Raw genomic sequence first — 27,555 nt, forward strand, 5'->3', positions numbered from 1 at the left:
GAAGCACAGCCTAACTCAAACACATTCTCAAAGTTCTGTGAGAGAAAGCTGATGGAAACTGACGACACTGAAATCTGATGGAAACTGACGACACTGAAATCTGATTGCAAATGCCAAGCCAGGACTGCACACAGATTTGCAAAGTACTTTTAAAGTTTGATTTTCTAAGTTCAATTCTCCAAGCTCCTTTTGCTCTGAAAGACCATTGAGAGCTAGGACAGACAGACCCGGCATTTTAATTAATAAGGAATTAATCTCCCATAAGTGAGAAAATGGACACCAGCATGAAGGAAGTTCCATGCTGCTGCTCAGTAAACAAGACAATCAATCTCCACCTGGTTGCCCCTCTAACTGTACCACCGGGAGGAAAGGAGGGTCCTGGCACATTCAGTGGCTGGTGTCAGTGACAGCACACATTCTCCCGGACAGAAAAGCTGTTTTATGAGGAATAAACCTAGCAGATCAGAGAGGTCGATTTCTACATCTTATTTAACATATAAGAAGAATCAGTAAACAGCTTAATGAAATTAGTCAGCGGAATCTAGCAAAGCAAACTAGAGAAACAATTCTGTTTAAGTTTAGAAGACAGATAATATAAGTTCCCACCATTTCATGGAATCCAAGGGGCAGTGGGTGCCTTTATTGAAATAAAGTGCTCATCTTTGTCTGAAGAAATAATATTTTAAATGATGGGTAAGAATACTTAGCCATATTCACTAAACTAAAGAGAGTGACTTTTGCATTGTGTGATTCTTTGCAGAGGAAGAAGGGTTGAGGAAGTCAAGACAATAACGAGTGGCAGAACAACGTCATGCCGCATGGCAGTGGACTTTACCTTAATATTCCACAGAAAAATAACAGGCAAAAACAGAGCAAAAGATGACCTTGGACTTGAGTCTATAACTTACGCTGCTAAAGCTGAAAGGAGCATTTGGAACTACTGAGGACTTCTACCGATGAGCAAATTAAGGCCCAAAAGGTGAAGTCAGTGACCTAGTTAGAATCTGATCCCTCTAAGTCTGTCCTTCTAATATTTCAACAGGCACCCCCCACCTCAAATGTCTAAAAACAAATATTCACTTTGCATGTTCCTTTATAGGCATATTAAGTATTCCTTTACATTTAGTTAGGAATCATAAAATCCTAAAAATACACAGATCTGTGCAAAGTCATAATTTTCCTCGGAAGTTCCCAAATGCTTCACAATTTTGCAAAGTAAGTGCCAGTTTCATAATATATCTTTTAAAATCATGGTGAAAAGAAGCTTCTCCCAATCAGTACTTCTGTGTACAATCTCTAGGAAAACTGAGGGTCCACCATGAGAGGGGTGAGCTTCCTGAGAGATGAGAAAAACTAGTGCTCAGAAGCAGTGACTTTATATCCTTGAAATTTTCACTGTGCTTTTAAGGACTTAATTTTGTCCATGTGTTTGTTCAGCACTGATTATCCTGCTGTATGAACATATACACAAAGTTGCGGCTATCTGACATTTTACAGAAGGATTTTGAGAAGGATTCTGTAGGTCATTTAACATAACAGTGAAAATCAATTTTCTAGAAAAGCACTGTCCAAATAGAAATGCCAGCCCCATGTGTAATTTTAGAATTTCTAACAGATACACTAAAAACAGACAAAATAATTAATATTGAAATTAATAACATATCTTGTTTGACTCAATATGCATAAAATATTTCAATTTCAACATGAAACTAATATTTTAAAAATTATTCATTTGGGGGGCACATGGGTGACTCATCAGTAAAACACGTGGCTCTTTTTTTAAAAAATATATATGTGTGTGTGTGTGTGTATTTTTTTTTGAGAGAGAGAGAGAGAGAGCAAGCGTGAGTGGGGAGAGGAGTGGAGGAGTAGAGGGTGGGAAAGGAGGGGCTAAAGAGGGGGAGAGAGAGAGAGAGAGAGAGACAGAGAGAATATTTTAAGCAGGTTCCATGCCCAGCATGGAGCCCAACATGGGGCTCAATCATGACCTGAGCCAACATCAAGAGTCAGACACTCAACTGACTGAGCCACCCAGGTCAGGAGCATGTGACTCTTGACCTCAGGGTCATGAGTTCAAGCCCCATGTTGGGCATGGAGTCTACTTTAAAAAAAATGATTCATGCCTTTTTTCCCCAAAGTTTAGTATATATTTTACATTTACAGCACTTCTCATTTCTGACTAGCTATATCTCAAATGCTCAAATGGCCACTTGAGGCTGATAGCTATAGCACTGGACAGCACAGCTTTAGATGATGTTGACTGTAATGAACTTAAGTTAAAATTAAATGTGCCAAGAATGATCTTAGATTTTGAAATGACCAAGAAAGAGCATTCCTAAAATTCACAGCATTATGAATTCTATTTTTACATCGGCTATGAAATTAGGATTGAAACAAATGTCCATGATACTACACAATGGCTTTGATTCAACTTGTATTAGAAATGTATGTTGCCTTCAGAGAGCTATATATATACTTTGTATATTTTTCATCATGCCCGTCAATACATTTTTATACTACCTCTCTATTAATCCTTATATTTGTATGCTTACCTTCTTCTCTTCAACCCATTTTCTCTTTCTTATGCAGGTGTCCCCTGTTATCTATCTGCAGGGAGATATGTACCAAGACACCAGTGGATGCCTAAAGCCACAGAGGGTACTGAACCCCAAACATACCATGGTTTTTCCTATACATGCATATCTATGTTAATTTATACATTAGACACACTAAGAAATCAACAACTAAGAATAAAATAGAACAATTATAACAATATACTGTAATGAAAGTTAATGTCAATGTGGTCTCTCTCTCTCAAATAATTTATTGGACTGTACTCATCCTTCTTGTGATGATGAGAGAAGATAAAACACCTGCGTGCTAAGATAAAGGAGACCTGTTACATAGGCATTGTGATGAAGTGTTAGTCTTCTACTGATGATACATCAGAAGGAGCATCACCTGCTTCCCGATCACAGTTGATCTTGGGTAACTGGAACCACAGAAAGTGAAACTGCAGAAAATTGGAGGCTTTGGTACCTAACTTATTTATTTTTTCAATTTATCCTGTTGAAAGTGGCCTCAAATCATTTTTGGAAAAAGCAGTAGGGTATAATTGTTTTTAAATGATGACAGTTGATACGTATATAAATTTGGGGACATAGTGAGCTATGCCTCAGTTTCCCTAGCCAGTGATGACAATAACCATCCTGATCTATAACTGCAAAATGTTTTTTAAGGTGCAACATAAAATAAATACTGACTCATTAAAGGGAAAAGTATCAAGACTCTGGAACAGGGTGGAGGTATATTGTACCACACTATGAAAAATGCTGAAAGTCAGTGAAATGACTAAGGTACGTTCCACATGGGAAGTTTCCTAAGTTAAAGGAGACAGACTTTTTAAGAAAAATCAGTATAATTCTTTTCTTTCTTTCTTTCTTTCTTTTTTTTTTCTTTTACAACTTTTTAAAAGTAGGCTTCATGCCCAATGTGGGGCTCAAGCTCATGACCCCGAGATCAAGAGTCACATGCTCTACCAACTGAGCCAGCAAAGTGCACCAATATCATTCTTTTCAAACTGAGAGTAGTTAATATTTCTTTGGCATATATATTTCATGATGTTCTTACAATTTTCTAGGAAAACTAAGTCTCATAATGTAAGCTGATGTCCACAAAGATAGATATCTCATAGATAACAGTGTTTCTATGAGATTCTAGTTCTTTCTAGAATTTACTTATGTGACCTTTGGCCAATCAGATAAGTTCTTAGTACTAAATGTCTCTGCTGTGAAATGAAGGTAATAATATTTCACTTAATTAAAGCTACAGGAATAAATCAAATAGATTCTTGATGTCTATGATACAATAAAGAACATGTCTGGTCTTTGCCCCCGCTCCTAGAATAGTTTCAAATACCCTTGAAAGTTCCTGAGCAATAGGAATTGCTATTCACAATGAGCTTCTTTTGACCATACCTAGGTTTATGCTAACAAGGTTGCTCAAGTGGGACCTTAGAGAGTTTTAAGGGAGGGGCTGGATAAGCCAGAAAGACCAAGCTCATGATTTTCAGCCACACCCCCAGTCTACAGGGAGGGTAAAGGGGCTGGGGGCTGATTTCACTCATGTGGCCAATTATTTACTCAATCATGCCCATGTAATGAAAGCCCATATAAAAACTCTGGATACTGAAACTCAGTATCAGATTAGTGAACACTCTGATGTGCTGGGATGGTGACATGCTTAGACTACAACCAAGAGACAAGATGAAAACTGTGCTGTCCCCTTCTTCCCCAGGACCTTAACCTATACATATCTTCCATTTGGCTCTTCCTGTTACAGCCTTTATAATAAAACTGTAATCAGAAGTATAGAACTTTCAGTGATTTCTGATTTCTATGAGTTTCCTATGAGTGATTTCTATGAGTTTCCTAGTGAATTCTTTAATGCAAGGGAGTTTGGGGAGTTCTGAATCTGTAGTCAGCTAGCAAGAGGAGTGAGTGGCTTGGACACCTCAGACTTGCAGCTGATGTCTGAAGAGGGGAAGTCTTACAGGACTGACCCCTTAACTTGTGGAGTCTGCAATTAGTCTACGACTAATAACTTAGTTGTAGAATTGGATTGAACTGTAGGACACCCAACTGGTGTCAGAGAATTGTTTTTGGAACACAAAGTCCAATACAGATCAAGTGCAATAAAACGGGATATTGGGTCCATTTTAATATCTAGGCTAGAGCCATACATGTCCCAGCATAATTAATGGGAACATTACTGGATTTGGATATAAAATAATATGCTTTTCCCTTTGACATGGCCACTTCTTCAATGAATCAAAAAATTAAAGATATTGAATTAAAATAAATCTTTGATATTAGAGATCATTTTTGACATGACAAAGGAAAAGTTCTGTATATCTTGCCCAGAGAAAATGAACATTTTCTATATTTTACTAGCTTTGATTCTTTGTTTCATGAAATTGTTCTAGTTATCTATCAGCTGGGAACTTTTTCCCCTAAAATGGAAATTTATTGTAAAATATTAAAACAATGATCCAACAGCCATGTTAAATGTTTGCATTAGATGAATATCAACATAAATACCATTCTCCCATTCTGGTTACATAGGCTAGACCTAAGAAGTCAAGACCTAAACTTAGGATCTATCTTACTTAGAGAATATAAACTGTGCCACTGAGAACTCAGTTTAGGATGTGTTTTCCCTTTTCTCCTTTTCCCCTAAAGCAAACAAACAAACAAAGACAAAAGGAGAAGAGAATCTTTGTTAGTGCAACGCTAGCCCTTTGGCTGATACTTACTGGGTAAAGGGTCAAGGAAAGGACTTCGGACACAACTCAGGAGCTCTAGAGGAAGCATTAAGGATTTTAACTCCGAGGTACTGCTGAGAGGCAGATTAGTGTTTAAAAAGAATTTAGGTTGGCTGGAAGAAAAGGAAATGAAAATCGTTTCTTAAGGCACATGAGCCACTTCTTTCCATGATAGACTGGTGCTTTTAAAGGAATATCTTAAGTGCTAGAAGGTATAGGAGATAAATGAACATTTCAAGTATTAAAAGCACTCCTGTCTTTAAAATGATCCTTGTTGAAAAGCCCTCAGAAATGCTTTTCTAGGGAAGAATAGCGAACCTCACTCTTTTCCCTGGTTAACTGTCTGGGCAGGGGCTTAGGCTACACCTTGTTTCCATCCACTGACAGGCAGACAGCTGACAAAAAGATTCCAGTGACTCAGAGGGGAAGGGCAGGCCTTAAACAGGCTGACTGCTAGGACTTGGTGAAAAACGGAGGAGACTTGGTATTTCTCCAGCAAGGCATATCATTCAGAAGAAAGGTACATGATTCAGAATGACAAAAAGAAGAGAAAGATGACGAGGCAAATTTTACTGATACCTACGAAGAAAATAAAGGAAGAATTATTTTTCTTTTATTGTTGGTCACATTATAGAAAATGTTTGGTGTCACTTGCTATTAAACTGTCCCAAATCATTAGGCTGAACAGTGGCAACGTAAAAATAACCACTCCACTGAAGTTCTCAGACGCAATAAAATAAACAACTTCTGCTTTCTTCTCTTTCAAACTCCATTTCTGAAAGAGCTATTTACAAGCACGGATTCAACTTCTTTATCTTCCACTCATTCCTGAATTCTCTGCAATCTGGTTTCTACCACCCCTACTTCCCCTAAAAGTACTTTCTCTAAAATTTACTTTGGATTCCTTCTTATTAAAGCAACACTTATTCAGGCCTTCTCTTACCTGACATTTGCATGTACCATGCAGCATTATATAAAATTATTCATTGTTTATCTGAAATTCGCATTTAACTGAGCGTCCTGTTTTTTATCTGGCAACCCTACTCCTAACTGAAGATTCTGTATTTAGGCTTGCATTTTCCACAATTTTGCCACAGTGATTTTCCTAAAGCAGAAAATGACCATGTCATTCTCATACATAAAACATATGACCAGCTCCCTACGTACCTATAATCAAGTATATACTTCTCAATAAGTCTTCCAGCACCTAACAAGGATTATATTTTCACCATTGCCTCTTGGTTACCCCACTTTGTTTCACCTTATCCTCCAGTCATAATGAACTAGTTTTAGTTCTCTAATATGCCACACTTTTTAAATTTCCGCCCAGAATTTATACGAATACCTGCCTTACTAGTTAGAATATCTTTCCAAACCTACCTCATCTCACTTGAGTGGCTAATTCCTACCCATGTAGTTCAATTGGATATCCTAGTCCAAACAATTCCCATATAACAAATGAGTAAAAAGATTTTAAAAGACATTAGTGTATTATTCACAGATACTTAGTGATCAAGCACAAAGACACAGGTCTCGATTCACCCATTCAGGTGTGTGTTATCCCACCAGTGACCCTACCATACAAGCTTCTCTTCCCAGGAAAGGGGTGGAAAATAGAAGTAAAATATAGATCAACAGAAATTTATAGGCAAAAACTTACGAATTCCATACATTGACTCACCGGAAACTTTTCGCTTTTCTAAATGAAAGTGTTGGCAGTGATATTTTCCTCCTATTTTCTAAATTCCAATCTTAGAAATATAAAAATTGGAAATGCTAAGGTGATCTTTTGGAGAAATTGTAGTAGGTCTCCTCAACTCCTCTCTTTCCCCCTTTCTCTCTCATTCACACACACACACACACACACACACATAAACATCCCCCCAACAAATAGATAAACTAAAGGAAGAGAGAAAGAAGGTAAATTTTTATAATTTGTAATACTAAAAGTAGACTAGATAAACTCAAACCAGAATTTCTTAAATGCTGAAATGCTAGATAGAGTATGTAATGATTGAAAAGACATGGGATTTTTTCTTTTAAAATGTCTTATAGGGGCGCCTGGGTGGCGCAGTCGGTTAAGCGTCCGACTTCAGCCAGGTCACGATCTCGCGGTCCGTAAGTTCGAGCCCCGCGTCGGGCTCTGGGCTGATGGCTCAGAGCCTGGAGCCTGTTTCCGATTCTGTGTCTCCCTCTCTCTCTGCCCCTCCCCCGTTCATGCTCTGTCTCTCTCTGTCCCAAAAATAAATAAACGTTGAAAAAAAAATTTATAAAATGTCTTATAAAATCTAGAACTTTCATCAATTTTTTGAGATGTATAAGGTGTGTTCCACCTAAAGACAGTAGATGGGTTAGAATGTTATGGGAACTCCCTGTACACCTGAGTAGAAGTCTGTCAACTTTCAACAATTAAAACAATTTTTAAATAAACATGGCATTTAATATGCCTTCCTGGTTTACACCCTATAAAACGGCCCAATTAAAACCAACAGTTTACTGGCCTCAGCCCCAAAGACATGAAGTGAGGGCCAAAGAAAATATGTAATGTATAAAATGCCCCAGTGTAAACACTTGGTGACAAGCAGGAGCAGTGAATGCATCAGATATTCTCGACAGATTCCGGCTTACTGCAAGCATTAAGATTTGGGCCCATGTGAGTAAAAGGGATGCACAAACGGCTTAAGGGAAGGAGGCAGCAATGCTAAAGAAATAAAACAGCTTTTAGCTGAGGTGCTCTTTGGAGCTAGCTGATATAACAGAAAGAGATGGCCATACGCTGGTCTGGGGCTAATGGTGAGGTCTTGGGTTTGCAATAATTAAGATGAGCTACTATTTCTACTGGCTCATTTCTGCCTAGAAATGCTTCTGGGTGTTTTGAAGCAAATCACGGGGATTCATGAACATTTTAAATAATTGTCTAACTTTCTAATGAGGAAACAGTAAAAAGGCTTTGGAGAGTAAGAAATTGCTACGATATACTCGTTTTATTGTAAGAAAACCTGTTTTACCAAGTCCAGAACCAGGGTCAAGTGACAGGAAAAGAGTAATAACCACAATATAATTTTATTATTTTCCTTCTTTGAAATGGCATTTCTTAATCTTTCTGGTCCCTGAAACTTCCAAAGTGTAGAAGGTCTTAAAGTTGAGAAAAAAATAAGGGCTAAAACCTGAAACAGCTAAAACGGAAAATGCAGAGAAAGAGGGGAGGAGCACTAAGTTTGGAATATCACTTCAACAAAAAATCTGGTATTCTCCTTTCCAAAGCCACGCAGCAGGAAAAGAGCCTTTTGGAAACTACCAGCTGTTCAAGGTAAATCTCTTGGCCACCATCCCCACACCCCCCAAAATATCCCTTAAAATAAAATCAGGAAGAAAACTCAAACCAATTTCAAAGAGGAATCAGTCACCGTCCTTATTTAGAGATGGGATAAGTACCACATTTTCCAAACAGTCAGACAGAACTTAGGGTATGGGAGAGTTTGCCACAGAAAGAGAACCTTAATTCAAAATTATGATCCCTCATGTGGCAGGTCTTTTGTATTCCCTCATCACTGTTATGCCCCACAAACAACCCAAGGTAACATTTGCTACCAGAAAAAGTACTTTGTCTGTGTTGGCCAATCTCTGGAAGCCAATAGCAGAGCTTGACAGTGATGTATAACAAGGTTACAGCAGAAGGATCCATCTCCATTTGCTTGACAAGGATGGTCTCTGAGGCCATGGTGAGGAAGAGCAGGTCGCCTGCCCTCGCTGCTCAGGTTGGCAGCACCTACTATCAAATGACCAGGTGTCTGGCAATGGGCTCAGAGAGACAATGACTTCCTTCTCTTCTGGAATTCAAGGAACTTCAGCCCATAAGCCAGAATAACTGCTGAGTGGGCACTACTCACTGACCCATGTCTGACAAGAGTCCTCTCAGAAGGTACAGGGCCCATCATCCACAGTCAAAGAGAAGTGATATTGCCATTTTCATGGCAGGGAAGACTTCTGTTTGGGTACTCCATAGCAGAAAGGCGCATCATAATAGCATAGCACCTAGCATGACAAGCATTATAGTCATGGGAAAACAACAGCAAACAAAGCATGGCTTTTGTACTGCCTATTTTGGATAGAAGGAAGATAGTTGCAGTGTGTGCTCTTCCCACATTATTTTAGATCTGAAAATCCAAGCTCAGTCCTGCATTAAGAAGAACTGGTAGGGATCTGGGAGTGGGGGAGGGACAAAGCCATGTAATCCGTAAGTTCCCAAAGAAACTTTTGCACAATACGTTGATTGGGAGCTGTGTACCTGAGAAAATGATTCCAGACTATGGCCTCTATTTTCAGCCCAAATCCTTGAGTTTTACATCTGACTCCTTGTATAAAATATCTACAGTGTTCCAGGTCTTGCAGAGAAAACAAAGAATGTAGAGAATGAACTCTTGATTACTGTGTGTGTGTGTGTGTGTGTGTGTGCGCGCGCACGCACGCGTGTGTGTGTGTATATGTATATATACACGATTGCCAACTTAATGAATCTTCCCCTGCAAATCTGTAAGTTTCACTGAAGATACTGAATCAAAATGAGAATTAGAAATAGGAATAGAAAATGAAACTGAGAAAAGGGGAAAACAAATGATAAAATGAATAAACAAAAATACACTCTGTTAAGACTGGCTACGCAAATTCCTATATGCTTCCAGTAGAGAATGAAAGCATTACTGTAAAGAAGAGATAGAAAATATTTTTCTGATTCCATTAACCAGTCAATCAACCAAAAGACAAAATTCATTAGCCACGGAGTTTGCTTCATGGAATGAGTTATTGTCTCCATCATATTAAAAGCATTAATGACTAATTACCCTTAGATTTTCACATGTGCACAGCACTGCAAATTATAAAAAAACAAGTTTATTTTTCTGCATATGAACCCAAAGTCTATCATTAATCTTCTTACCTTAATGTTTCTCAGATGAAAGAGAGCAGAAAGCAAAAGCTTGTTTTAAAATTATAATTCATAAAGATGAGGCTCAAGATAGAAGCTAAGGGATCTGAAATTAATGATACTGAAACACACAAAATGTCCTTCAATAGCCTACCCATAGGACATTTGCATCTTCAAGCACTATACAGGCCATATGAAAAGAAGCATCTGTTATTTTAATATAACCCAGAGAGATCAGATTTAAAACTTAACTAAGCTCAAATTTCCTCCTTTTGTCACTCCTCAAACCTTATATTCTTAGGATGGCTCTCTTTTTAAGATTTGAAGAGGTACCAAATGCTTAAGATACAATCTGAAAAGTGTCCTTTCGATAAAGTATAAAAAATATATTTGAATTGGAAAGGAAGAAAATTCTAAACTTTTCACAAGAATCCCTTATGAAATGGTGCCATTTGTTACAATGATTTAACATTTCCAAGATTCATTTAATGTTGTAGAGAGCCAACTTCTCTTCTTTAAATCTATTTCTACCAGTATTCCTGTCCCGATAACCGAGTCTCCAAGAGATGTGTTCATACTCTTTAGTGTCTTCTGAAATTCAGGACTGCTTAACTAATATGTTTCATTGTTGCAATTGCGATTTGACCCAAGACCACACTAATATCTTCACAGGTGACTGTAGTGCTTCAGGTCTGGACTATACAGCTTGACTTCTTCCTAAGCCAATGTTATCCAAAGGTAAATAGTATAAAACAGACTCTGAAGCAATCCTGCCTTAAAGAATTATATAGAAAGTGTCTTTGAGGAAACAATTATTGATCTATTCCAAGGGTCAATGAATTTATAAGAGCCCCTGACAGAAATCACTCAAAGCCTGCTTTCTGCTTCCATATACTCTGAGGATAAGTCCCCTGGGGACCATGGCATTGTACATAACTAATAATGAAAGCTCTAATAAACATGTAATACTTACTAATGCTTACAAACATTCATGTATATAGGATCTGTAAATCATTTCATGTGCATTATTTCATTTAATCCTTACAACAACTCTCTACAGACATAAAAATATCCACACGATCTTTCCTCCCACAATAAATAATGTTATCTTTAAACTAAACAGAAATTTAGAAATCATGCAGCCCAACGTTCCATTTTATAAATGAGAAGCCTCAAGCCCAAACAGGTTTAAAGAATTTTCAAGACCGTACAACTAGTTGGTGGCAGCAGTGAGGTTATAATACAAGTTTCCTGACTTCCAGCCTACTAGTCTTTCTAATGATAATGATAACAGTGACAATGAGGACAGTTATTGAGCATTTACTATGAGTAATAACTTAATCATCATAACAAGTCTATGATTTACACCAATTGTAATTTCATTTTACAAATAAAGAAACTAAGGGAGTTAAGCATACCCAGACCACTAAAATGAAGATCCAGGTTTCAAAGACCAATCTATCACCTACAATTTTAATCACTACGTATTACGCAGCTTATATGTTGATGACTGATTGTTGATGGCAAGATGGCTTTATAATCCATAGAAATTGGTGGTAGGATATGTGTACTAAAGTTGCTAATCTTTGCCTTGCCAGTTGTACATCCTCCTGAAAGAATATTCCTTAGGATTCCAACTATATCCCAGGCTGTCTTGCTATGCCATCCATCCGAGCGACTTCCTACTTATACTCCCTCCCATCCTCAGAGCTGACGAAGAGCTCCAGAAATGGAAGCAGTTGCTAACTGAATCATTTTTATTCATTCAATAAATATTAAGCAAGCACCATATGTCAGGCACTGTGCTAGGTGCTAAGGAGACAGGAACAATCAGGGTAAACAGGATCCCTAACTTAACTGATTTACTGTTTACCTTTTTCTTGGATTCTATGAAATGCATATATTTAAAATAAGCTTTCCTTTATTCTTGAACTGGTTTGAAGAGATTTCTGTTCCTTGCAAATAAACATACTCTTAATTAAGACAGATTATTAGGGATCGAGCTGGCAAACAAAGACTTTGGAGAAAAAGTAGACTGTTGGAAATTGGTTAGCAGGTTATGGCAGGGAAAAGGGCACTGAGACCTCCCATGGTTTCCCAGGAAGTCAACAGTCTGAGGAATGTGGCAGCCAAGCTCATAATTAAGGTATTATCTTAAGTCATCAGGGAACAAGTTCTCACTTCGGGTGAAGCTTTGGAGGACAAAGCTGTGCTGTCACCGATCAAGTTAAAGAAATTGAAGAATATGAGTCATGTGAAATCTTTTAACGACACTGGGCAAACAAGAAAATGGGGCAAACTCTGATCCCTGGTAGAATGTGGAGCTCAAACATCCAAGAAAACAGCCATCGTGAGGCTCTATTGCAGTACCCCTCTATCTGCAGCAGAATAGCTGAGTGAGTTGAAAATGAAGTGCATAAATTGATCTTCCAAGTTATGTACTGATATTCCAGCTGTCTTCATAATCTCACCATATTTCTTTGGTAAATGCAAGAGTACTGCAAGAAATTGGGGAACCTTGATCCCTCCCCTTCTCCAGAAGGCTTTCCATTGCATCCTCTTTGCCAGAGAAGATAGCAGCCTGCTCTATGTCCCACTCCTTATTGAATCTTGTCCTGTGACTCAGATCTAAATAAACACGGGCTCAAAGGGTGATATGCAAAATAAAGGTAAAGAAGAAAAAAATTATATCCAGATGGAAATGTAAGAGTGTTCTAGGGAATCCCTGCAAAAACAGGGAAAACTGTATGGATATGCATTCTGCATTACTTATTCAAGGACAACTAAACATAATCTTGACTGACTAATTACTATAGGGCATCTCGCTGGAGAGGCTTGCTTGAATGTACTGGCTAGCAGTTATTTTAACAGTTTGGTTGGTCGGCTGATGCAGATTTGGGTTTAACACTGGCTTAGATGTTATTTAAGGGCCAGGACTGCATTCGCATAATATAAACTTCAAAGGCCGCAAAGGAAGAATGATACAGTGTGGATCTGTCACATATGCTTTCCTTATGTTTCTCACCAGGGTCCTGAGGACTCTGTTCTCTCTCCCTCACATCGAGAAGGGGTAGGTAAAGGAATGCCTAATGCCCTAAGAGAGACTCATATGTGAGTGACCGAAGGTAGATAATGAACTATATGGAATTGGAAGTCAAGGATAGGTGGACTCACGTAGTACAGAGAATCAAAACAAGTGAGTACATTTATCCCAACTGGCAGTTGTTTGGGCCTTGCATTTAAGGTTCACAGAGACCACTTTATGAAGATTCTTTAGTTCTGAAGCCCCAGTGGCAAAATCCTAAGCAAGCCTATAAAGGTTTGCCTGATTACCTTTAGCTAAAACACACCTGAGTCTATACCACAAGGGGACTCGAAGCCATTTATTTTAGCGAATATATACAAAGACACTAAAATGTTAAAACTTTTTAGGAACTACTAAAATTAATTCTTTTTAATGTTTATTTATTTCTGAGAGAGGGGGTGGCAGGATGGGCAAAGACAGATGAAGACACAGAATCTGAAGCAGGCTCCAGGCTCTGAGCTGTCAGTACAGAGCCTGATGTGGGGCTCAAACTCACAAACTGTGAGATCATGACCTGAGTTGAAGCTGAGTCACCCAGGCGCCTCTGAGCTAAAGCTAATTCTTTAAGGGATGCAGAAAGCTATCTGATCTTTCAGTTAGAGTAGGGACTTATGGAGGGTAAGTGACAAATGGTGTTCTGCCATTATGTTCTATCACAGTAGGCTCAGTGAGGTCATGAATTTACTCTGAAGTTGTTTTCCAAAATCCCAAGTTTAGGCAGATCCACATTGGATTCCTGACTTGTAAAGTGGTGAGGGTTATTATGGTAAGAATGGCAAAGTGGAAGACTCTGGAGCCCTTCCCCAAACAGTAAACCAAGGACAGATTTACTCAACCACCAAAGAACTGAGAGTACGACAAGGTGCATCCTCTCTTACCTTCTTATTCTAAGGCCCAGTTTATTCTGTGCAAAAGACTGATGGACCCTGGGAAATGGACTCTTCTAAATTTTAAAAGATTCAATTCCTGCTGTATCTCTTTGCAAACAAATGTGCCCCAGATTTAGGTTAATCATATCATACTTTTAATATACCAGTCTTTTGAATAATTTAGGGACCTGAGTAGATAACTAAAAACTGAAAATATTTAACACCATAAACCATATAACAGTGGAAGTGAGAAAGAAAAGGAAAAAACACACATAAAAGTATAGGGGTAAAGAAATGATTCCGTAATATGTAAAATTTCCATGGATGTTTGTAAATGATTTTATATATATTATCTCATTTCACTTCCTAACAATACTGTGAGACAAATAGGGCAGGGATTAGTATTTCTAGTTTATTGATGGACTCAGGGAGGTTAAATGAGTTGATCCATTTATTTCCATAGCTTGAATTATTGTGCAGAAATAGGCTGAGGCTCTCGACTCATCTCTATCCTGACGTAGACCTATTACTAGTCTTGAAGGCTCCTGATAAACTGCAGAATCCCTTTTAAAAACATAAATCTAACCCAAAGAATAGAGTAGAATAGAATAGAATAGAATAGAATAGAATAGAATAGAAGTAAAATAAAATAGAATAAAAGAAAATGAAATAAAGTAAAGTAAAATAAAAAATAATACAAATACAAATCTAATCAGTCACTGTCCTATTTAAAATCCACTGTTTCCCATTTTATCTCCAGTCTCCAGCATGGTACTCTGCACAAAGAAGGGGCTCCATATGTATTTGTTGAATAAGTGAACATATTACTAAATTAATGCTGTAAATAAGTAGTTGAGCTTGGCCATGAACCTAGACCTCTTTATTTAGAAGGCACAAAGAGAAAGCTTAGGAAATTCCAAATCCAGACCCAGACTGACTAAGAAGTACATGTATGATATAGAGCCCAAGTTTGGTTAAGGAGGTAAAGTAGTAGGCTCTTAAGACTTGCTAGTATTTCAAATCCAGTTTCTCTGCCAGGATCCAGTGCTCCAACATCTAAAACCAAATAGAAGACATACAAACATATGGAGGTATAAGATGAAATCCAGACAAAGTAGAAATATCCACTGCCAGTTTTGAAAGGGAAAGGAATATTTTCTTCATACCTCCTGAATTCCTAATAGCCTCCACTTTAAACGTATTTGGTTTAGGGGCGCCTGGGTGGCTGAGTCGGTTGGGCATCGGACTTCAGCTCAGGTCATGATCTCACCGCTTGGGAGTTCGAGCCCCGCGTCAGGCTCTGTGCTGACAGCTCACAGCCTGGAGCCTGCTTCAGATTCTCTGTCCCACTCTCTCTCTGCCCCTCCCGTGCTCATGCTCTGTCTCTCTCTCCCTCTCAAGAATAAATAAAACATTAAAAAATAAATTAATTAAAATAAACGTATTTGGTTTAGTGTCCTGTCAGGAAGAATTATGTAACAACATTCCTATTAGATAATGGTGCCCTAAGCATAGTTACTATTTCTAGTAAACAGCTGAGCTGACTGACTGATATCTCACAAGAGCATCAACCTGAGAATCAGAAAATGATCAGTTCTGAATCAGACATTTCAGGACAACCACAGAAGTTTCACAGACAACTACCAAAAACAAAAATGAATTTCTTAACCCAAATAAAAGGCCATCTTCAAACCTACCTAATTCATACACTATAGACAAAGGTTTGAGTGACCTGCAAAAGTCCTTCTGAGAGTTCTGGATATTTATTAACTGCTGCGGCTGCGGCTGCTGCTACTGCTAATGATAACAGGAGAAGCCACTACTTAATGCATAGTGTTTTGCCAGCCATGAAATAAACCCTTTCATGCATTCTCTTATTTAAATCTGATCCCATTCCTGTAATATTAGTTACTATTATTACTCCTATTTCATAAATGGGGCTGTGAGAGGTTAAATAATTTACACACGGTCACACTAAATGTAAGTGGTGTCTTGAATCCATTTGGTTGAGCTGACTCTGAAATCTATGTTCTTAATGACTACACAGCACTAGCTGAATATCTCAGGCTCATGCAATGCATACAATTCCTCTTTTTACTTGGGACCTAAGAAAATGGCAGCCCAGGCCTCAGAGTCAGACACTCAAGGTACATTCACTTTCTGCCTTGTCCAGAGTTTGATTTCTTTCAGGACCTATACAGTTCTTCCAAGGACTCACAGACAATAGAGAAAATACCGCATGCACACACCACTGGGTAGAAAGATGTAAGTGTTAATTATCTTGTCATTTGGGGCTGCTTTTATACGCCTCTGTATAGTTACTTGAATTTTATGTATCATTTCTTTAAGATTTTTTATAGACCACTGAGCATCTAAAGAAAAAAAGAATTAGGGGGATGGTATAGCAAAAGACATAGAATAGAATTCTTTCTTTTAAAGTAAAATAAATGTCCGTGGAAAGTTTCTTGACAGACAAATTACTGACAACCAGAAATGAAACATTAAAACTTCTTAAATCAATGAAACTTAGTGGTTCCACAATATATGGACAAAAAAAATTTCAGTGGTAATATGGTTATTGGAGGTACTGTCATGCCCTACAAATGCTGGCTTCAAGCTGATTCCTGAGTCTGAAAGGCTATTACCAATATATCAAATGGCTATTCAGATACCGTACTGGCTCTCTGGAACCGCTTTTGCATGGATAACAAACTCTGTTTCCACCCTTTCATTCATAAATACAATATTATACTGTATATAAAGTGATCTCTCCACCTCTTAGTCTTAATGGAAAGCTAGCTCTCTGCCAAGGAAGCCAATTTGCCTCTACTTCCCTCAGGTAGAAGATGCTCCTTCTTTGACATACAACGTACTTCAGAATCAGGCCATAACATAGGCATCTTCCTTCCTCCCCTGTGCTTCTCCTAGACCATCACTCCTCTTCCTCAAGGCTCCTATATTTTAGCTTTATCACCTCCATTCCTCTTTATCTTTTAGTTCTGACAAAATGCAGTCATGTAGTCCTTCCCAGTCATTCATCAGACTTAGTTGCTGAACCAATGACATTGGCTGGTTGCCTACTCCTACTCTATATAGAGAGAGTGAAGTTCTACTCTTTTCTCAAAACTCAGAAATGGATGACTTCATGCTAAATAGCAAAAACCAATCTTGATTCGTCTAGCCAATCATTATGTTTTCATCCTCCAAGTAACTAATTGGTTAAAACAGAGGCATGTAAAACAATTTTGGCTAAGTAGATGCATGGAATCTGGCGGACTATTTCTAGAAAAAGTTCTGTGGCTGCTGGATATTATCATTTCTGAATATAATCCCTGGAATTGTACTTATATCTGAATGATGAGATCATGGTGACTTTTATTTTCTTTTTCTACTTTTCTTTTTCCCCAAAAAATTCCTCAAAAAAAAGTTTTTCTTTCTGCAAAATATAAAATTTTGTAAATTAAAGTATTGAATATGTTTATATTCAGTTTTTTAAAGGCTCTGTCTGCTATTTTCAACATTTCTGTTATCAGTGGGTCTATTTCTATTGCCTGTCTTTTCTTCTTATGGGTCACATTTTTTCCTGTTTCTTTACATGTCCAATCTTAGCTTTTTGCTGTGCAATTGTCAATGCTATATGGTTAAGAGTCTGAATTTTTTTGTGTGTTCCTCTTCCTTCAAAGACAGATGAGTTGTGTTTTGGCAGGCAATTATTTTATTGGTAGATTACCTTTATCTTGTCAGGCCTCTTTTAATTAGGCTTTGTTAGGGTGGATCAAGATTGGCTCTTACTCTAGAACATGAGCACTCTTAAGGTCTAATTTTTGGGGGTCTTACTGAATGTACAAGATAATTAGCTGGTCTCTCAACTCTGACTGATCAGAATTCCAATGTCTCATAGCACCGTGGGACCTCTAGCATTCCTACTAAGCCCACAGATCCTCAGAGGCTGTTCTCTGCCAATCACAGAATTTTAACCTGCACATGGCAATTTAGTTTTTGACCAAGGGCTCAAGGGCTCTCCGATGCAAACTTCTAGAGTTACTTCTCTAAACAGCTCCTTGCTCTCTTGTATCTTGCCCCACAAATCCCAGCTGCCTCACCAGCCCTATATGCCGATCTCTTTTTTATTTTGTTTTGTTTTGTTTTTTTTCGATGTAAAACACTGCTTTTTATTTTGGCTCTACTTTCCTGTGCTGCTGTTTGGATAGTACCCTCTGATAGAAAACGAGAGTGAATGTCAAGTTTACCTTGTGCATTTCCCCTTTCTGAAAGATCACAGCTTTGTGCTGTCTGCTATCCAATGCGTGAAATAAACTGCTTTATACAGTTTATCCAGTTTTACAGTTATTGATAGCAGAAAGGTAGCTTTGAAACCTGTTCCTCTGTGGTGACTGAAACTGGAAGTCTCTACTAAGTAAGTAATTAAAAACAGCATAGCCAATAAAACCTTAATTTCTAGCCACCAAGAGTCAAGTGAGGGAAACCAACAGGCAGTAAAAATAAAAAGGTGGGGAAGAAGTATTAGCAGATTTTTAGTATTTTCCACTATTTTAATTTTCTTAGAATCAAAAAAAAATTTCAAGTCATCATATCATTTTTGTTCATTTTCATTTCTTGCACAATGAACACCAGAACGCTCTTTATTTCTTCCTTCTTCTTCCTAACCAGAACTAATTTTGTGTTCAACTCCAAGGGCATGATTCATGATGAACCAACTGTCCCAATTACAATGGTCCTCTATCACTTTTCCAGATACTCAGTCTCTGGCCTCCCTTAGAGCCGGAGGTGACCGTACAACGGTATGATGACCAATGAGATACAACAAAGTAGTCTGTTAGGAATCCCCTGAAAAGGTTTCAATTATCTTAATAAAAGGAATAAGTGACACTGGGCTCTTTTTCCTGTCTTGAACGTGAATCTCCTCTTCTTTTTTTTATTGAACTATAGCTGACATACAATATTATATTAGTCTCGATGGCACGGCATAGTGGTTTAATAGTTACATGCAATGCAAAATGCTCACCACAAGTGTAGTTACCATGCCACCATACAAAGGTATTACAATATTATTGACTATCCTCCCTAAGCTCTAATTTTCACCTCTGTGACTTTCCCTATTTCATAACTAGAATTTTGTACCTCTTAATCCCTATCACCTATTTATCCATCCCCCACTCTCCCTCTGGCAACCACCAGTTTGTTTTCTGTATTTATGAGTCTATTTCTTTTTTTTAAATTTGTTTTATTGTTTAGATTCCACATTTAAGTGAACATACGGTATCTGTCTTTTTCTCTTAGCATAATACTCTCTATGTCTATCTGTGTTGTCATGAATGGAAAGATTTCATTCTTTTTTATGGCTGAATTCAGTACAATTCCATTGTAGATATATACCACATCTTCTTTATCCACTCATCTATCTATGGATACTTAGGGTGCTTCCATATTTTGACTATTGTAAGTAATGTTGCAATAAACATAGGGCTGTGTGTATCTTTTCAAATTAGTGTTTTTGTTTTCTTTGGGTAAATACTCAGAAGTGGACTCACTGGGTCATATGGCATTTGGGGGTTTTTTTGAGGGAATGTGAATCTCTCCTGACTATAATACAATACATATATGAGAAGGAATAATATGCATGAGGAGGAAAATTCCACACTCTAAGTGTGGCAGAGGAGAGGGAACAAAAGATCTTGGGTCCCCTAAATACCACATGATTTCACTCACACGTGGAATCTAAAAACCAAAACAAATGAATAAACACACAAACAGTAGAATCAGACCTATAAACACAGAGAACAAACGGCTGGTTGCCAGAGGGAGGAGGGGTGGAGGGATGGGCAAAATGGGTAAAGGAGAGTGAGAAATGCAGGCTTCCAGTTAAGGAATGAATAAGTCATGGGAATAAAAGGCACAGCATAGGGAACACAGTCAATAATATTGTAATAGCCTTCAATGGAGACAGATGGCAGCTGCACTTGTGGTGAAAACAGCCCAAGGTATATAGAAGCTGAATCACTATGTTATACACCTAAAGCGAATATAACATTGTGTGTCAACTATACTCAAAAACAAACAAACAAACAAACAAACAAATAAATAAATAAAACTTGAGTCCTTGATGACATCACTGAGCAACTAAATCAACACGGCAACTCACTGCCTCGAGAAAAATAAAACCTATGTTTTTAAACCACTCTAACATTTTCTATTTTTACCTGCAATAGAAAGCATTTCTGATTCACAAATGCACACGCATTTGTTCTTTAGACTAAGAAGAGTTTGCAGATAAGATGTAAAAATAGCCTTAAAATATAACATAAAAAAAAGTGACTGGGAACTGCATTCTTCCGAAGTCTTCAGACTAATCAGGTTTTCTTTGGTGCCTATAAAACGCACGTCTGCCTTATCTCCCACTCTAGATTGCAAATTCGTTTGTGGCCAGAGATCTCTGTTCTACATGTGGGCCTAGGCACTCTGGGTGCTCAAATCAGCTTGATGATAGGCCATTTCTACACATCCTTCAAGTTGTCTCCCGTATTTGTCGACTCCATCGGGAACAAAGACCCCACAGACTTAAACTTCTTGGTTTTCACAGACGTGAGTACACAGGTGAAACAAACAAGTGAAGGGTGGTTCACTATCTTACGTTCACATTCTCTGACATCCAAGTTGAACTGCTGCAATGCTCCCAAGGTGAGCTGTCTTACTTCGGCTTCCAGCAACAGCTGCATCAAGGATGTGGCCAAATGCTTGCAAGCTGACATACATGCTGTCTGGGCCACTTTTCCCTGAAATACAAGAGCGTAAATCATGTTAATGGATTACAATGAAATTCCAACAAAAATGACAAGTCATTTTTCAGTTAGAGATTTCTTTAAGGTTTTCTCCATCGTGATAGCCTCGGCATTCAATAATCTTGGATTAATAGCACCTGGTGGCAACATCTTAAATATTAGCTTCGTCACCCTGAGTTATACAGCTGTAACATTAAACTAAAATTCACAAAGCCCAGATGTTTAACATCCAAGCGCTTTTACCTAAACAACAGATAAACAATATTCAAAATTTTAATTAAACAGAGAAGGATTTTTTCCACAGAAATAAATTTTAAAAAGTCCCTTCCAAAATTACTATAATTCTTGGGGCGCCTGGGTGGCTCAGTCGGCTAAGCGTCCGAATTCGGCTCAGGTCACGAGCTCGCGGTCCGTGAGTTCGAGCCCCGTGTCGGGCTCTGGGCTGACGACTCAGAGCCTGGAGCCTGTTTCAGAGTCTGTGTCTCCCTCTCTCTCTGACCGTCCCCCGTTCATGCTCTGTCTCTCTCTGTCTCAAAAGTAAATAAACGTTAAAAAAAATTCAAAATTACTATAATTCTTAAAAGACAAATGTAAACAACATGCCCTAATTTATCTAGAAACCAAAGTGTTTACTGCTTTATGATTTAACACACACAAAAAGGAAAAGAACAATTAAGGTTTCCTGAAAAAAAAATGAAGAGGATGAATTTTGTTTTCTTAAAAAATGAACACGAAAGGGTGCCTGGCTGGCTCAGTTGGGTGGAGCATGTGACTTTTGATCTTGGGGTTCTAAGTTCAAGGCCCATGTTGGGTTTTGAGATTACTCAAAAAAATCAAATAAAATCTTTAAAAAAAAATGAACACTGAGGTTTATAAACATAAACTGTAAGCTAATTTTATTTTATTTTAATTTTTTAATGTTTATTTTTGAGAGAGAGAGAGAGACAGAAACAGAGCAAGCAAGGAAAAGGCAGAGAGAGAGGGAGACACAGAATCTGAAGCAGGCTCTAGGCTCTGAACTGTCAGCACAGAGGCCAATGTGGGGCTCGAACCCATGAACCATGAGATCATGACCTGAGCTGAAGTCGGATGCTTAACCCACTGAGCCATCCAGGAGTCCCTAAGCTAATTTTTAAAATATTGATATTAAAATTAATATTTACTATCTTTAAAGGATTCAAACACTTTGCATCTTAGTCCCAGATCTAAGCTATAAACCAGAGAAGAGAAATCCACTTTTTTCCAGATACTTATCCATTTTATTTGTTATTTATCATCTATCCTAAAAAACAGGATGATAATGTTTCAAAAAGTCTGAGATCTCAAGTTAGTCAATGGATCCTTCTATTTTGAAATTATGAAATATTTCAATCATACAGAAAGGTATACAGAATTATATGATGAATACTTATGTATCTATTAAACATTATAAATATAGTTTCAGCCCTTGTATGACCTCCTTAATCACTTTCTTTCCTCTCCCTAGAGACAACCATTATTGTTGCTAGGTATACCAGCTAAATTTTTAAAATACTATTATAAAGTTACATATAAGTATATAATAAAAAAATTTTATGTATTTTGAAAGTTTCTATCATATCATACAATATGTCTCTCTGCAACTTGCTTTTTTGGTTCAATATTATAAATGTGAAATTTTTTAAATGTAATACATGTGGCTGCAGTTTATTCTTTTAATTATCCCACGGTATTTCATTTTAGGAGTATACCACAATTTACTTGCCTATGTCTACCCTTCTGTTGTTAGAGATCTAGAATGTTTACATATATATATATATATATATATATATATATATATATATGCCTATCTGCTAACGTGATATATATGTGTATATATATAGATATATATGTATACCTATATATACATATATATGTATATTCTATTATAAATGCAGTAGGTCATGGAGTAATGTAAGTCTAGTAAGAAGTCATGAAAATGCCAGATTCTGACTACAATGTCTTTAACGTTTTTCTCCTATGTTTCACTGGGCCAGGGCCTTCCTCAAAAGTAGCAGGCTTTAAATAAAAAAAATATAATAAACAATACCACAATGAATTTTGAAATTTGTGTACCTTTTTATATACTTTGGATAATTCCTTTAAGATTATTTCCTTGGACCATATTAGGGTATCAGTACTGTGATTCATAATGCATATGCATATATGAGAAGAAAAACATAGGTGGAAACTAGATCCCTAAATATCTCACTATAAACTGCTTTGCTTAAGGTATGTGCTGATTTATAATGTCCCCACATATTTATGAGAGTATCACTAATTGCATAGTCACTAGCACTGAGTACTATATAAATCTTTCTTTCCTAATTAAATAGGAGATATTTTATGATTCTATGTCTTTTGATTACTCTGTGAGATTGAATGTTTTCCAAATTTTTATTTATTTGACTACAGTATTATTTTATGGCATAAAAATAACAGGGTGATAAGCAATGCCCTATTTTGTATACATACTAGAAGTGTTCCTCATGTATATGCTTCTGCTTGTATGTTCTGAAGATCCACACTCTGGATGACTTAAGACAACAAATGGAAATACCTACGTTAGGGAGTACTGCACAGACCGAGTGAGAAAGAGGCAATGGAAGTACACAGAATCCTAAAGAGAAGAGTTATATTGTGAATGAAATCCCCAATAAGAGGCTTGCTTTCAGTTAAACCCACTGGAGACCCGGAACAGACACCACACCAAGGAGAGCCATGGAGTTCAACACACTTACAGGCCCTGGGTGAACAATCAGAGGGGGCGGATCAATGCTGTGAGGAGCCCTGTGGGTTTTCAACAATGAGAGCGGGAATGGAGTGAAGGAAGGAAGATGAGACTACAGCAGATGCCCAGAGACAGCAGTGCAGATCAGAAGCCAGAAAAAAGGGTAAGAAACTGTCATCTCTTGGGCATTACTCTATGCCCATTACTCTATGCCCAAGATTTGCTACAGCCTCAACAGTTGGCATCTTGTGCTATTTCACCTAATTCTCAGAATTACTGCAAGAAGTTGGGATTATTTTTTTCTTTTAGATAAATAAACTAAGGCTCTCTGTGAAGTTCAGAAATGTAGACAAATTCATAGAGTTATGGGTATTTCCACCCAGTCCTAAATCTGTATCTTTCCACTAAACTATCACCTAAAAAGCAGTAGTAAATCTTATACTGTCTTACACCGAAATACTGAGCAAAAACTGGTCCAGATGTTAACAAGGTTAATGGGTTATCCAAGGCATAGACTAGGCCCAAACAGGTAAGACAGTGGTAGCTCAGGAGCCAACTCTTCAAATACTGAGTAGCAGCAGGGACATACTTTGTAACTTGTAGCCCAACATGATTATCAAGGCCAAGATATTTAAAGGACCCGACAAGCTGAACATGGAGATGTTGTGAAAATCAAACAGCTACAAGCCTCATTAAGCCAGAGGCTGAAGAAGATAGCATTGGAAAGGCTTCTTTCAGTGGCCAAAACAGATTGCCAGGGAGAAGCGCAACTAGACTGGCAACATGAAAATAAGATAGATCTGAGTCAGAAAGTCCCCTAGCTGTGTAATTTGGGGTAAATTAGTTGATACTTCTGATTCCTTATTCAACTCAAAATAGTAAATAGCTTATTAATCTTAACATAGTCCCAAGAAACACAATTTGGCTTTCATGTCCATATCAACATATATCAATCAATGACGCTAAATGCACTTATACATGATCATGCCTTATTCTACTCTAACACACAAAGTTATTTAACTGCCCTCCAATCACTTTTCACCCGACTTCCCCTCAAGCTAATTATTTCCAAACAAAATGATAATTGCAGAAAATCATGTTTTCATTGTCAAATATTTTTCTAACTCTAGAAAGCACTTTGGGACTTTTCTAATTCACAGTCCACTATCCATTCTCTCTTTCACTTCTAGTTTCCATTACCACCACACTGTCCATAGGTGTTCAAAGAAAGGATAAACACAGACTCAGACAATGACAAGCAACGCGCTATGCAATAAAAATTGGTGGTTTCACCAATTTTTTCACCCTCTTCATTAAGTAATCTTATTACGAAGCAGATTCTTTCCAAGAACATACAGCCAACGTCTCTAGGACAGGGTAAGAATTTGGGACCTAGGAAAACCTAAACTGATGAAATGGCCCATAAAAATGCCTTTTGGATACCTCTAGGAAGACTTTCAAATCAGCCTAATGACACCTAGGCTGTATCTCATGAAGCTGTAATAGTGTCCGTGTATGGAGAACCTGCAAGAATAAACGTAGAATGCCAGACAAGATGAAAAATGAGCTCAGAATTGCCATATTTTGAACACACAAGAAACCTGGGGTGCAGGGCGGGTTTGAGTCACAGGGTCTTAGAACTAGTTCAATAGGCAACATCATGCTGCCTCTCGATGCATCTACAATATTTACATACTCCAAGACAGTCAACAAACATCACCTAAATGAATTAAAAGTTCACTACCACCCACTACCAAAGCATTTTAGTTCATAGTATTTTTCAATCTAGTTACAATTTTTTTTTTTAAGTTTTAAGAAGGGAAGAGGAGTAAACTGGTGACAAGTTCATAATGTTAATTCAAAATCAGGCTTATGGCCATAGAGAGAACCATCACCACTGGGTGTGAGTCAAGACCCAAGAAAATACTTTTTTGGTTTTCACCATGTAGCTCTTTGATAACCAAATCAACTCACTCACTTACTGCAAAAATATACTCAGACTTGGGGCGCCTGGGTGGCTCAGTCAGTTAAGCGTCCGACTTCGGCTCAGGTCATGATCTCGCGGTCTGTGGGTTTGAGCCCCGCGTCGGGCTCTGTGTTGACAGCTCAGAGCCTGGAGCCTGTTTCGGATTCTGTGTCTCCCTCTCTCTCTGACCCTCCCCTGTTCATGCTCTGTCTCTCTCTGTCTCAAAAATAAGTAAACGTTAAAAAAATTAAAAAAAAATATACTCAGATTCATGTTCTGTAATTCAAATTATCCTCTCTACCTCCGCCTCTACTTACTGTCTGTCTTCCTTGTATCACAATACTTTACACAGAGTGATATACTGCACTGTCATATAATGCATGTACATTTTCTCGAAAAGCATATGGTCTGAAAGGAAAGAAACTATGGCATCAAAACTGCAAAGCAGGTACACACTGATACGTAACTGTATGTCTTGGAGGTATCTAATTCTCTTTACAAAAAGGGAGATATCCATTGTTTCTTACACAAAGACACAAAGACAATTAAGACAAATGTTTAGAAATCTCACAGACTCCTTAAAAGACATACAGAAAGCTTAATATTCATTACTTTCTCTTTTTTTAATTTTAATGTTTATTTATTTTTCAGAGAGAGACAGAGTGTGAGTGGAGGAGGGGCAGAGAGAGAGGGAGACATAGAATTTGAAGCAGGCTCCAGGCTCTGAGCTGTCAGCATAGGGCCCATCGTGGGGCTCGAACCCACAAAGGGTGAGATCATGACGTGAGCCGAAGTCAGACGCTTAACCAACTGAGCCACCCAGGCACCCCAGTATTCATTACTTTCAATTACCATGTACTTCAATTACACGATACTAAGTTCTATGTCACAGAACACAAATGAATAGAGGTGAGGAGCTTAGAGAAAGCATCGCCATCATCAATCCCACCACTATCTCTACCATCGCCAGACTGGCTGCCTTCATTTATTAAGCATTGACTATGTCCAAATGTTTTGAACATGTTCTCACATAATTCTTGCAAGAACCCCATGAAGTATTTAACCCTTGATTTATACATGTGAGTACAGGGGAGTTAAACTATAGAGTGTATCTTGCAAGTGGTGAAGCTGGGATGTGAACCCAGCCCTGTCAGACACCAAAGACTTAATAATCATTTGATTCTGCTTCCCAGTACAGGGACTTTGGTAATTGCCATGGGTTTCTGTTGCTCCATGACTTGGGATAAGGGAATGGAGAGGACAAGAAAAATCACACAAGTCTAAAAGGCCAGGATACTGAGCGAGAGATTTTTTTCTCCCTTCTCCATTAAGGAAGCATCAAAAGAAAGCTCAGTTCACAGTAGGTACTGAGAATGGACTCCAACCACAGCTCTCTGTCAGCTTACTGGGATCAGACCCTGACTCCAAGATCACCAAGGATCTTGGCTTAGTCACTGCAAATGGCCAAAGCCAAATTTCTCTTTCTCTGGATAATCTTAGCAAGTTTCAAAGTAAGACAAATGCAAAGTGCCAGGAACTGTTCTGTGAAAGAGAGCTGTCTTTTTCACACCAACTTTCTCTTTTGCTTTTGCTTCCTGAATAACACCCCCTTGCTTACATTTTGGTTTTGTCAAATTTTTCTTTCTCAAGTCATGTAATGAGTTATTTCACTGTGAAACAGAGAAAAGTTCAGATGCAGAAACTGATCTAGCAAGGCAAGTAAGAGCTCTGCAGAGAGAATGTAAAGCCACGCTATAAAGCGCTCCCTTTCTGTTTACCTGGTGCCTCTGCTCCCTTAACCTTCTATTCTGACCTTTACTGTAGGCATTCCCTTTAATA

At 38.0% G+C, this 27,555-nt stretch overlaps 1 protein-coding gene and 1 pseudogene across 9 annotated transcripts in view; both read right to left on the minus strand.

The window, feature by feature from the left end:
- EXOC6B (exocyst complex component 6B) overlaps window positions 1-27,555 on the minus strand; it is a 615,219-nt gene that overhangs the window by 164,461 nt on the left and 423,203 nt on the right. For all 9 annotated transcript variants that reach the window (XM_043603673.1, XM_043603671.1, XM_043603669.1 and 6 more), the window contains one exon: window positions 20,854-20,995. In XM_043603673.1, coding sequence (XP_043459608.1) covers window positions 20,854-20,995 — 142 coding nt within the window. The remainder of the gene's footprint in view (window positions 1-20,853; window positions 20,996-27,555) is intronic.
- LOC122466889 overlaps window positions 21,059-27,555 on the minus strand; it is a 62,578-nt pseudogene continuing 56,081 nt past the window's right edge.

Source organism: Prionailurus bengalensis, chromosome A3 (assembly GCF_016509475.1).
Source record: "Prionailurus bengalensis isolate Pbe53 chromosome A3, Fcat_Pben_1.1_paternal_pri, whole genome shotgun sequence".
NCBI classification, from domain to species: Eukaryota; Metazoa; Chordata; class Mammalia; order Carnivora; family Felidae; genus Prionailurus; species Prionailurus bengalensis.